Source organism: Epinephelus fuscoguttatus, linkage group LG2, assembly GCF_011397635.1.
Source record: "Epinephelus fuscoguttatus linkage group LG2, E.fuscoguttatus.final_Chr_v1".
Taxonomy (NCBI): Eukaryota; Metazoa; Chordata; class Actinopteri; order Perciformes; family Serranidae; genus Epinephelus; species Epinephelus fuscoguttatus.
The window spans coordinates 8460677-8474876 of record NC_064753.1 but is presented as its reverse complement, the minus strand read 5'-3'; the positions used below and the strand labels follow the sequence as shown (position 1 = coordinate 8474876).

General features: G+C 43.8%; 1 protein-coding gene across 2 annotated transcripts in view; it reads left to right on the top strand.

Annotated features, from left to right (window-relative positions):
- The window catches only part of tshz3b (teashirt zinc finger homeobox 3b), a 49918-nt gene that overhangs the window by 973 nt on the left and 34745 nt on the right, over positions 1-14200 (top strand). The window contains exons 1-2 of one of the 2 annotated variants that reach the window (XM_049597895.1): positions 290-430; positions 874-1365. In XM_049597895.1, coding sequence (XP_049453852.1) covers positions 1326-1365 — 40 coding nt within the window. In that variant the 5' untranslated portion in view covers positions 290-430; positions 874-1325. Of the gene's footprint in view, positions 1-289; positions 431-873; positions 1366-14200 lie in introns of those variants that run through there. The other variant, XM_049597903.1, reaches the window with a different exon arrangement.

The window sequence follows — 14200 nt, the reverse complement described above, 5'->3', positions numbered from 1 at the left end:
CGATTCAGGCACACACAGACACACGCGCGCAGTTACACTAACACGCGCTCGCACGCGCACGCGCACACATGCATACGCATACATACTGACTGTGTGACTTGCCCTCAGCGGATTTTTCAAAGCGCTCTCGGACAAAATATCGTAGCCGCGCCAGGCAGGGCAGCGTGTGGGTGACCAGTCCCGGTCGTCACCTCCTCCTCTTCTTCCTCCTCCTCTTTCCTCCTCCGCTGTCGGTCCTGAGAATAACAAACTGAAAAAGCTGCATGTGGCTTTTTTTTCTCACCACCAACAGGACTTGCCAGAGCCGAATGGATTTTTATGAGATGGTTTCAGGCACGTTTGAGCTGGTCCACCTCTTGGCTTTGAATTGCGCGTGATTACCGGGAGGGAAAAACCTCATGGATAGCGCGGCGGAGGATCAGCCCGTAAAGTAAGTATGCATTTCCGTTCAGATCACGCTGTCAGCCCGTATGTGTGCTTGTGAATGATACTGTATATGTGTGTTTTTGTTAGGCTACCATGTGTCTGCGTGTCTGCTCCTCTCTTTAGACCCATCTGCAATATGACTGACATTACGCACATTTCTAACCCAAAGCTTGTGATTAGCCTGCTCGTTTGGAATGAACGGGGATAGAACGAGGCAGTGACTGACAGAAAGAGAGTGAGAGGGGTAAGAGACAGGAGAGGCAGAGAGAGAGGGGGAGATAGAGAGGGAGAGGGAGAGAGAGACAGGGAGCTACGTGACGCCTATCAGCGGCGGAGAGGTTGAACCGTAGAGGAGGCGCAGGGCTTCAGTTGTGTCAGCTCTTGATGTGTTGTCCGCTTGTTTGCGGACTTTTGACTGACGCGATCATTTGGTTTTATCCCCTCAAGCTTGCCTGTTGCAGCCTCCGACGCCAAGTAAAGAGGATCACACGGAGGCACGAGGCGCTTTTTTAAAACCTCCGTACTCTGTTTTTCTACCGCGGAGCCCCCCTCTGTTCCTGCTCCCACCGCGTCCATCCAAGTCGGAGCGGGCGAGAGAGCGACCGAGCGACGGACAGAGAGAGCAGCCAACCGGAGGAGTCACGCTGATTTTTTTCTCCCCCTCTCTTCTTCTTTTTTTATTATCTTCGCATCTGCTGGCTCTATCTCATCTGATTTCTTTTTGTATTCGAAAACTGCACACCCTCCCCTCCTTACACACACACCCACCCCGATCTATGTGGGAGCCCTGAGAGCGCACCCAGGGGGGGAAACTGTGTATCAAAGCTCCGCGGATCCCCCAGGCAGCCTCGAATCACCGGGGCCAGAGAAGAACTCCCTGCCGGGCCCCCGAAGCCGACATGCCGCGGAGGAAGCAGCAAGCGCCTCGGCGCGCCGCAGGTACGGACTGGCTTTGGTTTGAATGCAATTTACCTCTCTCTCTTTCTCCCCCTCTCTCTCCCCCTCTCTCTCTCTCACCCTCTCTCTATTTGCCCCCCTCCTCCTCCCCGCCTCCCTCATTCACTTACTTTTCATTAATATTTCTCTACCCGTTAAAACATCTTTTGTTGGGTACTGCAAACAAACAAGGAGAGGGCAGACATCTAGCACTCTGTGTCTACTTTTCACAGCTCCAGTGCCCTCAACACAACTTTTACCTTTCATACTAAACATACCTTATCATTTCTGCCAGAATTCCTCCTATTATATCCACCACATACCTCTATTATAAAACCTTATTGCCTTTTTTCATTATCCAAAGATCCTGACCTCCACATTCTTTTTTTTTGAAGCACAGTTAGTAAACAAGGCCATTTCTCTTGTATTAGAGCTGAAAAGATGAGTTTATAACTTGATGAACACAAACATGCATCTGTAATCTTTTGGTCACTTTTCAAGCAAAAATGTCAAACATTTGTAGTTGCAGCCGCTGAGATGCATCTGCATCTCTCTGCTGTACATCACTGCAAATTGAATCTCTTTGGTTTGTTTGAAAAAAGACACCTTCGGCTTTGGAAAAGTGATGGGCATGTTTCGCAAATTTCTGATGCTTTACTGATTAATAAAGTACATTATTCAATACCGCAAATAATATTTTAACATAGGCCTGCACATGTGTCAGGAAAAGCGGGCTTGGATGTACACAGGTGTGACCTGGTAGTTAGAGCAATCATCCCTCTCAGAGAGGTCACAGGTCAGCCTCGGCGTACCAGTGCGTGTGTCCTCGAAGAGAGTATCAGAGTGAGAGGGCTCAATGCGAAAAGCCCTTTTCTTTCATTTTTCTCTCCTTGCCTCAGAGAACTTGATCTCTCATAGGTCTCCCTTCACCTTTTTTCACTCCTTCACGGCACCTCCTTCTCCTCCACCTCCTCCTCGTAGATATTGACTGTGGAATTAAGGATGTATACCGGAGAGGTCTGGTGAGCCCCAGGGTCAGCTGACTGTAACGGAGGCCTTTAATGCTCGCTGATTTTTTTGGGGGAAGTCGGATTAACTTTAAAACGTCCCGATAAATCACAGGAGGTCGACTCTTTTAGTCACGTTTGTCTTATATGATCAGTATCTTTGTTTTTTCTCTGTTCTCATTGAAACATCACTCCAATATAGTCTGGGTTTGACTGCCTACCAGTGATACTGTTACACCATCGTGTTGCTGTAATATTCTCTACAAGAATCTGAAGTGTTTTGATTCACAATATTTGGTTTTAGTGACCTTGTATTTTCCAGGATATTTTATCCCACATCGTATCAGTGTGTTTTGACAGTATTCACACTGAGCTCTTCTTAGAGTTCTTTGTCGTCACCTCCTATTCCATTAAGGCTTTAATATAGTAACCTATCTGAAAATTTTGAACATCCGTCTTTTCGCATCCGGGTCCGGCCTGTTTTCGTTCTCTCCTTCCCTTCAGTTTCTGGGAAAGACTTTTCTTCCAGCCTAAAGATTATTTCACAGCCTGGGGAGGGAGTGTATACTGGAAGAGAGCTTTAATGGACAATTGCCATCTTTGATTTGACGCCTGATTGATCGCCTGTCATCTGGCCGAGCCTTTGATCTGTTCATTCCCGATAAGTGTCAATAAATCACCCCTCCCTCCCTCCCCTCCTTCCCTCCTACCTTCCCTCCCTCGCTCACTCTGGTAGCACAGCAGGGCCTGCTGAAGTCACGTCTGGCCTCACAAAGTTCTCGCCATTAACACCATCATTTAATTGCATCTTTGTATCTATTTTTCTCCCACTTTTATTAGCTTTGATTTCTTACTTTTCCCCCCTCCTTCGCCTCAGACTTGACGAGGGTAAAGAACTGAACTCAGCGTTTATTTTATGCTCCTATTGAAGTGGAGGGAGGACTTTTGGACTTCTCATCGGATCATTTACGAGACTAATAATTTGTGTTCATTTTCAGCTTTTGAGATTTTGAGTCAATTAAACAAACCCTTCTTTTTTTGTAGCTTTTTCCTCGCAGTTAATGTGGCTTCGAAACACTAATTACCACTCATATTTATTATAGCGAATTAATAATGATTTATGTATGACCTTTAACATTTTATTGTAAGCCATTTTACGTTAGCGCACTCCTGTTTGCAACTTTGTTACACTCTCAAGGAAATATAGTCTCCGAATTTTGCCCACAGCCTACCAGCACATACACACACTCTAACACACATAATTACATATGTGCAGTGGTGCATGCAGAGAAGACATGCTGCAATGACTTTATAGTAGCCTACATATAAACAAGCATGCAATACTTTTCGCCGCACACACACACACACACACACACACACACACACACACATACACACATAGAGTGGTATGAAAAATGTAACTATTAGCCTAATCGTGAGGCGGAAGACTGGTTTGCTCCATCAGAAGGGCCCGTCAGAGAGACTTTGTTTCATATTTGATTTAATTGTCTGCCCTCTGACAGCCACATTCATCAATGGCCCTAATGGTCAATCAGAGGCTGGCACAGAAAGAGAGAGAGAGTCTTATGTATTCTCAGCCCTGGGCCTTACTTGATCAAAATGTTTTAGCCCTAATGGACACAATGGGTGGGGGTAAAGGAATGGGTGGACGGACAGATGGATGGATGGATGGATGGATAGATGCATAGCAAGATGACTTTTTATTCAGCTGGAATGAGCGAGTGAGTGTGGCGGCAGTGAGAGCGGGAGAGAAAATGAGGCATTTATTTCTTTGATGAGCGGACGAGAACAAACACGAGGCAGGCGAAGGAGGAGTTTCATTTTAGACTATTGGCAGCTTCCTATTTTTTTTTATTTTTTTACCCTCCATTCCTCCTCCTCTTCCCCACATCTCCTACTCCCCCCTCCCCTTGCTCACAGCTGCAAGTTATAAGGTTGAGGAGAACTGCATGGCACACAAAGAGTGATGACAAATTGATTGCGCCGTAGTGATGGCAAGAGTTATGGGAGGATGGCAAATGATAGGCCTTGATTAGGAACTTGGGAGGGGGCAGAGTACCCCCAACCTTGAGTTTCTTTTCCCCACTTTCTTTTCTCTTTTTCCTCTCTTTTATGTCTCTCTATCCTGCACCCAGAAAATTAAGCATTCTTTAAGGGTTTGCGGTTAAAGACAGCAGATATATCATACCGAGCTTCAGTGATTCATTCAACCATCAAATTTGCTCAAATGACATAAACTCGTAAATCTGGTTAAAGGTCAGTGCATTTATTGAAAGGTTCCTTTAAATCTGCTTATTTGGAGCTTTTCATGTGGTCTTAATTGGTCATTACCCAAACAGACCATATGTAGATCCACTTGAACTTGGCTTCACAGCCAACGTTCTGCAGGGTTCTGCTAGGGTACAAGCGTAAAGGAATAACCAATTTATTTTACTTTTACACATCTCTCGCTGTCCTCTCCGTGATCCCACACACTCTTCTCTCTCTCATCCAACAAACCCCCGCGCACGCTTCCCACCCCAGCGACGGAGCGCATTCAGCCATCTAAAAAGAGGAGTTGTTTTGCCAGCTTCATTAGCGTTCTCCTAATTAGCCGAGCATCTGATGGATCTCTGACAGGCCTAATGATTGGAGATGACAAGCTCAGCACACTGTCACGCTCGCCAATTAGGTCTGCGACATAGTTGGATGTAATCAAGTTGATCTTACACCGTCCTCATTTGCCCCTCCACCCACCACCCCCCTCTACCCAACCCCACTTCCTTTTTCAACCCCACCACAGGTAAGACTTTGGACAGCCATGGCGCTGGCGCTGTATAAGTGTGTGAGTTAGGTAGAAAGCTAATCCAGGTCGTTCCTAAAATTAGCAGTGATGATTTTTCATGGAGCGGACCGGAGGTGTTTGTTATGCCTTATAAACTTGGATCTATGGAAGTTCGCCGCCTTATTCATGTACACATGTATATGAGTGCGCACGCCACATTTTCTGACCGTAGGTATTTATTTTTTCAGCGCTCCTGACATCAGGAAAGGACAAAGCTCAGGCGAGCGGCGGGCTTTTGTCTGTGGGCTTCAAAGCCAGGCAAGACCAAACAGATCATTGTTATGGGAGAGGAAGCTTGAACATCAAACATCAAGTGTATTTTTTTAACTGTATTATTCTTTTACAGCCCCAAATTCTACACGTTATATCCTCACATGTGCAACTGCAGATCTATTGTTTCTATGTAGGTTATTTCAAATGAAGGATGTTTAGCAGTAAGTAGCAGCTGCGTGGTGTTAACATAGCATCGTGTGTGTATGTCTGTGTGTGTGTGAAGGTGTATTGTTCTCCTACGAGGCCGCTGCAGATTGATGACGTTGACAGTGGTCATTATTAGCTACTCAATGACACTTTCCCAGAGTGGGAGGATTTTTCACCCGCGTTGATTTTTCAGAAACACCTATCATCAGCATGGTGTCCAAAGAGGCTAAGCATGATTTATGTAAATATTAACATCAAGACAGATCTGGTTCTGTCCAACAAGAGATAGATGGCAGCCGAGGAGGAAAAGCAGCTGATTTCTGTGATTTCTCTGCCTGTGTGTGTGTGTGTGTGTGTGTGTGTGTGTGTGTACGACTGCCAGCGTGTGTGTGTGTGTGATTGATTGTAGATGAGAGCGAGAGATTAATCATGCTTGATGTGTGTTAACGTTGCACTCGCGGTGGATCTAAGTCGAGATGCAGTGGCCCATTTAAATATACTCACTCACACACACACACATACACACATGCACACACACAGATTCACACGAGGGAGCGGGTGCACTCACACGTACACACAATGCAGATACACACACATTCACATTGTTGGCTCTGAATAGCAGTCTTTTTTTACCAGGAAATCTGAATTTATAAAACTATAGGGCACGAGTTTATGGCACATTTTATAAGAGAAGTGTTTGTTAGAAATACATCATGTTATAATACGTTGGCGTCTTGTATCAGTGACTGTAGTCTCATCCAGTGGGTGGCAATATGATCTAATGAAACATGTCAATATAATGAAGCTTATTAACCTTGTTTAAAAAGGCCTTGATAATTGTATTAATGACTAAAAGAGTGAAAATGATTTTATAAACAGCACCTTTCACACAGCTCTTTGCATCAACCCACTGTAAGTTATAAAGTAGGCTAACAAAAATGCCCTTTTTCCGTCATCTCAGGCAGATGAGGTAAAATCATTTTGTTTATTATTTCATTGTACAACCTCTAAGTGTATTACCCGCAACCTTTGGCTCATAGTTTTAGCTCATACTTCTTCTTTTTAATAATTATGGCTTTTATATAAAATACATCATTTCTTTCAAGACATGCTTTTAGCACTTTTTTTTAACCACCTTTGCTTTTTCTAGTATCCCTCTTCAACATTACAAAGCTTGTCGCCTGGAAATGACATATAAGACACAGAGGAAGAATTACTAAAGTCCTTCACTGAGAGATGAAATTCAGAGGTTACTCATCCTTGAAGTGAAAGTCGTCCACTCCAATTTCTAATGAAGTGGATGTATTTGAATAACAGCACTTCAAAGTTTTCCATCTGCAGTCCATTAATCTGAAAGGTGGTGGTCCTTTTATGCTTCTGCTCCGGCTGCTTCCCACCTCACTCACACTATAACACATTAGCTCTTTTTTTTTTTTTTTTTTTTAAACGCTCCGATCATTCATCTGATCATTCTGGGACGTAACTGCGACCTGCTGACAGATCTGATTGAGGAAGAATAAAAAGGAGAGTTTTCTTTTAAATGAAGTGTAGTAAAAGTAAATGATTCATTAAACCTTCACGTGTTTTTTCTGTTAGTATGACATACTGTGATGCATGGGAAAGAATTGCGCTCACCAAACATTTATCAAAAGCAGAGTTTTTCTGGAAGTAGAAAAGAGGACAGTGCCTTAAACCTCAGTCTTTTTGTCAAATGGTTTACAACTGACTTTGAATTACAGTTTTCTTTATTGCGGCTCACTGAATTAACTTTCTCAAACGACAGCATCACATTAAGATTTTTCTGGAGACTAGTTATAAATATAAAATACGTCTCTTAATATTGTTGTCGTCCTGAAGGTTGCGATGCTTTAAAAATTAGTTGCCATGACAAAATCAGATGTGTAATCAGGCTATTATCCATTCATTGTCGTCACCTTTTTCTCTTTTTTTCTCTTTTCAAATAGCGATTTGTTTTTCAGACCGTTCTTAGGTTGATCTTAAACAGATTGTAATATTTCTTTTATGGCAGTGGTTTCCAACTCAGGGGTCGAGACCCTCACAACTGGTTGCAAGATTAATCTATGAGGTTGCTGGAAATATTTTGGGTCAAGAAATAATATAAAGCAAAACTGATTTTGGATATTTCTTGTGAAACACTTCCTATATAAATGAAACAATATGACTAAGGAAAGCTACCCTTTGATCAAGCTGCTTCTAGATATGCAACCTCTGTTGACGGCCCAGACACTGCCTTGTAAAACGGTCTCACAAGGAAAAAAAACATTGGGAAGCACAGATTTGTGTTATTCAGTTTAACCAGTGGGATAACTTGGTCAGTTAAAGTTGTCCCAAATCCCAAATCTGCCTTCACCAGTCAGTCAGACTAAAACTTTCCATGTTTCCTAACTTTTGCATGTATGCTGAGCTGAAAACACTTTCAGTCTCTCAGTCCCCGCGTCCCAGTCTCAGTCCTACTCCATGCATTACTTTGTGCAGAGTGAGTCTTTCCCAGGCAGCTAACTGACATTGTGATTAGTTATGGCCTTCTTCTGCTTTTCTCAGTGCTCCTGCCCCACTACGCTCTGCCACAATGAAACAAGAGAGGGAGCGAGAGAAAAGATATAAAGTGGGAGAACTGTTGCATAGTTAAATATTCTATCATAGGGAAAGACAGAAAGGTAATGAGATTGTAAAAAAAGATTATGTGCACGGGCAAGAGAAAGTAGGAGCAAATGAAAAAGCAAGCAAGTAGACAAACGACAATCATAGAGAGAGAGACAGAGAAGAGGGAGGAAGAAAAGAGGGAGGGAGGGAGGGAGGGGAGCTCCAGCTCCCTCATCTCTTCCTCTCCCCCCTTCCCTTCCTTGAGGATAAGTGGCTGATGGTTTATAAACAGTGTTTCTTTTCCTCCCTCTCCCAGAATCTTCCGTCATGGCTCCCATTAGGTTGACAGCTGTCAATTAGAGCTCCCTTGGTCTGGCGCACTGCACTTTATTGCAGGCAGTTGATGCTGTCATTTTGCTCCCAGTTTCGCCTTGAGCGTTATCACGAGCGCTCAAACAGTCAATAGCTGATGCATCAGCAGTTATTTCTTAAATTGGCTCACAAGGCTGCATCCTTTCCTCATTTTTTTCCTCCCCCCAATTCTTCTCCCTCTCTTCTCTTTCTATCTCCTCCCTGTTCTCCTCTTCCTCCCCAAAGATTATTTTGTGAGGAGAGAGAAGCGATTGTGTCTGTAGAGGGCTGGGTGCAAAGAGTTGAAGAGAGGTTGCACAGCACAGGACACATGCATTCACACGGAAATATACCAAAGAATATGCATCTGTATCCTTTTTTAGAAAATTGGCATGAAGTTATAAACCAAACCAGCATCAGATGCAACTGAACATGTGTTTGAGGATGGCTGCACAGTGAAAGAAGAAAAAGAAAATATATAATAGAAATACTTACTTTGTTTCTCTTTGGGACATATTTGTTATATTATCCTTAACAATAAATTAGCAAACAAATAAGCATAAGCTGTGAATTATGGATTGCCAGTAAAGTTGCAAACGCTATATGCGACGCAAAAGTATTGAATTCAGAGATATTATTTGTCACATGCTCAAACAGTATGTGAACTGAAATGCACGGTGGCATACTCTTGAGCTATGTTAAAAAGGCTAGTGTGCAAGAAAGAATAATATGTAGAATAAGAGTCAAAACAAGAATTAGAAAAGGAATATGAAGAGTAAAAATTAAAAGACAAAAAATAAATAAATGCAAAAAATAAAATTAAAAAAAGATAATAAAATGTGTTTATTGGCCTGGTGTGGATGTCAGCTGCATTTTTTATTTTTTATTTTATTTTTTGGAAAATAAAAATGTAAAACATACATTAGCAAAAGTTGGGCAAAAAAAGGAAATGCTGTCCAGGGCAGTAGAATTCTATAGACTGTAAATATAGAATGAGATTAAAAATGACAGTTACTTGTTTAATTATATTAGTATTTTGTGCGAGAATAATATTCATGATCTGCGTTTTTATACATTAAAATAAATGAATAAATAAATAAATATGTTGTTAAACTATATAATAGACTTTAAACATACCTTAGATAATACAGATCAGAGGTCATTGGTCCTATTCCAAGCAGCAGCCCCTCGCTGTGAGGTCCGATTGGCTGACAGGCCCACACCAAGGCACCCTGGGAAAACGGCCGAAACAGGAAATGGAGTGATCTCCGCACACACACACGCTTCCTGTGCTGACACAAAGCAGATATATGTGTATTTACTGCTATCCCATAGTAAGCTCCACACCAGACCTACTGTATTACGGAATAATGTTACTGGGGTGGTCTGTGAACTGCCCACGGAATATGTCCCAAAGTCAAACAGGTCACATTCATCATCAGACCATGGATGTAAATTATGAATGACATCAAGCGGCTCTTTGGCTTCAATCATTTTAAAACGTTTGAGAGAAACTTTATAGTTGTCAGCCAAGTAGTCAGTGCTGCTCCCAACAAGACAACTGGCTTCTGTTTATGGTTAGCTTTATTTTTATAGCATGTACAGCCTGTTACACTAACTGTCATGTTCAGGAGACAGGGGATAATGTGTGAGTGTGTGTGTGTGTGTGTGTGTGTGTGTGTGTCTAGAAGAGGCTCATGGAGTTTAAGGAGCTGCAGGGCCAGTAGGAGGACGAGACAGTATCAAGACAAGGTGTGTGTTTGTGTGTGTGTGTATCTTTTGAGTGTCATCTGGGCTCAGCTCCAGGTCTGGGTTTCTTCTTACCCTCAGTGGGGGTTGCCTTTATGTTGCAAAGTGTGTGTCTGTGTGCACACTCGCACAATCAGAGCCCTTCGCTTCCCTTTCCCACGGAGGCTTTGGCTGAACCTAGACGAGACTGGCAGCCATCAGTCTCGTGTGTGTGTGTGTGTGTGTGTTTGTGCGCGCGTGTGTGACGGTGGCTATGATGAAAGGCAGGGGAGCCAGTGAGGACCCGTTTGAGGCCCTGGTAATCAGGGCCAGCCCGAGCTGACATCCTTCTCAGGCTGACAGCGCCTTCCTCTTCTCTCCTCTCTCACACACACACACACACACACACACACACAATGGTCACCACTCAGTCACTGCCAAAAGACAGTCCAACATGCCTCTGGCCCTCCTATTCCTCCTTCTTGTTTCATGTTCTGATCAGTTTCAGATGTTGGAAATTATCCTCACCCTCTGCAGCATCGCGACTGTGTGTGTGTGTGTGTGTGTGTGTGCATGTGTGTAATCTGAAGGTTTAACCAAAGAATGCATCGTGTGATATGGTCTGGTCTTACAAGGGTGTGGTAGGAAACGTGTGTTTAAACCAGTGTACCCACCTCGGCGTGTGTGTTTTTGTGTCTGTTTTGCGTGTGTTCTGAAAGAGGGTTAAGAGCGAGGAGGCAGGTGAGAGAGAGAGACCGTCGACCGTGCTGAAAAGGGAGAGAAAAAAGTAAGAGAGAGAGATGAGAGGAGTGAGGAGGAAGGCTGTTTTATTTTATACTGCGAGGGCCTGTTGCTAATTAATGTTTCTTGGTCGGTTTCTGTCGGAGCTGAGTAATGTTTTTGATCTTTATGCCTGATAACTGCATACCTAATGAGATTTCAAAGCTGGTGGAGATGGGAGTTGCTGCTCCCTGCAATTATTGACAGATGCCTTTTCTCCGCCACTGGCTGCCGCGCCATAAATCCTTCCTCAGTAATGAGCTTGAGAAGTGCCACCCTGCCAGTGAGCTAATGAAACCGAGCAAGGGGGGCCGTCTGCGTGTGTGTGTGTGTGTGTGTGTGTGTGTGTGTGTGCATGCGTGCAAAAGAGTGCATCACACTCCTCTGACACATTTTTTTCTCTTTAAATGCACTCTGCAGATGTCAGCCACCTCGCCTGCTAGCGACAAAGAGAGAAAAGAGGCAAGAGAGAGATAGTCGATGAGGGGAAAAGGGGGGGGGGGGGATACAAAGCAGAAGCCTCTCTGTTTCTCCACTTTATGAGAAGTTTCAGGGTGGTGCTGGAGGGTGCTCAGGTTACAGCCCCATGTTAAGGCTATTTGTCTAGGTTTGGCTGTTTTATTTGAAATGCTAGTATCTCTGTTGCAAACCGGACTGTGATTGATATCGCTGCGCCCCCCTCGCCGCTCGCCTGCCCTCGCTTCTCTCTCCTTTTCTTCTCTTTTTCCTCGATGAACTCTTCCTCTCTGTAACTCAGCCAGGGAACGCAAAGGGCTTGACAAAAAAAAAACGAAAGAAAGTGGCACGTGAAGAAAGAGAGAGTCCCAAAAAAGAGGAGAAACTGAAAAGAAAAAGCAGAATGGCCTTTTCTTTGCACCCAAACACATTCACCCAGACAGAATATCTGGCGCGGGTTTGTTTGCATCTACGTGTGTTTGCGAGTTAACACGTTTATGTGGATACATGCATGTTCCGTGCATGCTTTTGGAGGTTTCCAGAAACCAGAGGGGGAGAGCAGCGAGTAGACGAGCGCCGTCTCACTGCCAAACAGTCGATTTCCCCCTCTCATCGTCCACACCATACATCACAGACCCACCCTTCTCTCCTGACACAATGACGTGTGTCATTTATCAAACAGGGCCTTGCCAGGGCCTCACATGTGTGTGGGAGCGTATAGCGGTGTGTGCGTACGCAGTTGTGTGTGTTTACAAGCACATATGTGTGTTTCAGTGTGTAGGGCAGTCCTTCCTTCTGTCTCTGAGGTCCCCCCCCCCCCCCCCCCCCCTCAGGGAAGGAGGAAGGGAGTGAGGGATGAAGAGTGAGAAAGGGAGAGAGAATCAGACAGAGAGTTGGGGATTATTGGTATTGAATGAGTGAGTGAGTGTGTGAGAAGTTGGGGGAGTTGTGGAGGAAATCGGCCGGACTAGTTTCACTAATGTTTTGGCCCGGCTACTTTCCATATCCCCTACGGGTGGTCGGGAGAAAAACAGTGTCTGCATGTAATATTGATATAGCAACTTTAAATAGTATTTTACACACAATTACTCACATTTCACATCATAAATAAGTATAGATTGTAAATCATAGGTCCATTAATCTCCTTGATGCATGTGCAGGCATGCATTTGTGTTTTTGTGTCAATAACAATCTGTGTATGTCTCTCTCCCATGCTCATGTGTCTTGGGGGTTGCTTGCAGGCGTGTATCAGTCACAATGTCTTATCTAACACACATGCATATGCACACGCACACACACACACACACACACACACAAACTCACAACTGTGTGCAAGTCTCTCCCATGGGTTCGGGCAGTGCAGTCTCTCTCTCTCTTCACTTCTCCCTGATTCAAAGGGAGGCCTTATAGAAGATGGATGCACCTTAAAAAAAGAGTCCGTTGATGGATATGAATCTGGCCCTGCCATTCATCACTGCTATATTATTTAGACTGGATCGCTACAGAGCTGTAACCTGAGCTACAGCTACGAGTGTGTTTGTGTGTGTGTGTGAGGACACGGCAGGTGAAGGAGGGGGGCGGGGGTGGAAGGAGGAGGGGACAGTCATGGTCTCAGCAAAGGGAGGGAAAGAGGAATAACAGTGAAATGAGGTGAAGAAGTGACCGAAATTGTGCAGCAAATAAAACTCAAAAGAGAGTAATTAAAGGTTGAAACACCCGTAAAGGTCCTGAAAGGTCAAAGGTTGGTGTTGCTGATGGATGTTAAAAGATACCTCTCTTCTATCTGTCCTCTCTGTAGGTGATGCATACAAATCATTCAGGTGAAGGAATATTTCGAAACCTTTTTCACGATCCAAACTATTGTAATTTTTCTATTAATGTATTTTCATTATGGATGTGTTAGGCCCTGTTCACGTGTTTACACATATTTTTGAAAATGGATGTTTTTTTTCCATTTTGTTTTAGAAAATAATTCTGTCCACATGAACTTCTTTTAACAAATTATCTCCGTCCGCACTAGAATGTAAAAACATCTCCAAATGCTCGCCGCCGTGTGCCTCATCACAAGGGTAGTTAAGCGTAAAGGGTAACAATACCTTTTTCAAAACACCAACTGGAGATCCCATCACTGGTGGTTACTGTTCGATATAAGGACAAAGACATAACGAAAACATACATGAGTGGTGCTCTTGACATGCAAAAGGTTTCCCTCCAATCCACATCAGCAACAGTCCCACTCTGGAAGGTGTCCTACCATCTGCTGGTTTGGTGGGGTCTGATCCAGCACTGTTTCTGGTGGACTTAAATCCACAGATGTTGAGGTGGAGCGAAAACGCTGGGCGTAGCAGATGCCTTTGTTCGTCTGTGACATGGTGCAGCGATACTAAGTTAAAGTGTAAAGTAGTAGACCACCATTGTTGTTGTTGTTGTTGTTGTTTATAGTGTATGCTCATAAAGCAACAGCAGGCATACACGACTTGAGGAGATGACGGCATTGTTTCTCAAATGCTCCATTTTATATCTGGGGTAAAATCTGGAGTTTTAAGAAAATCCGCACCTGAGAAGGCCTTTTTTTGTAGTGACCTAAAATTCCGTTTGTGTGTGGATGAGAGGCCAAAATGTAGGGGAAAATATTCGTTTATAAAAC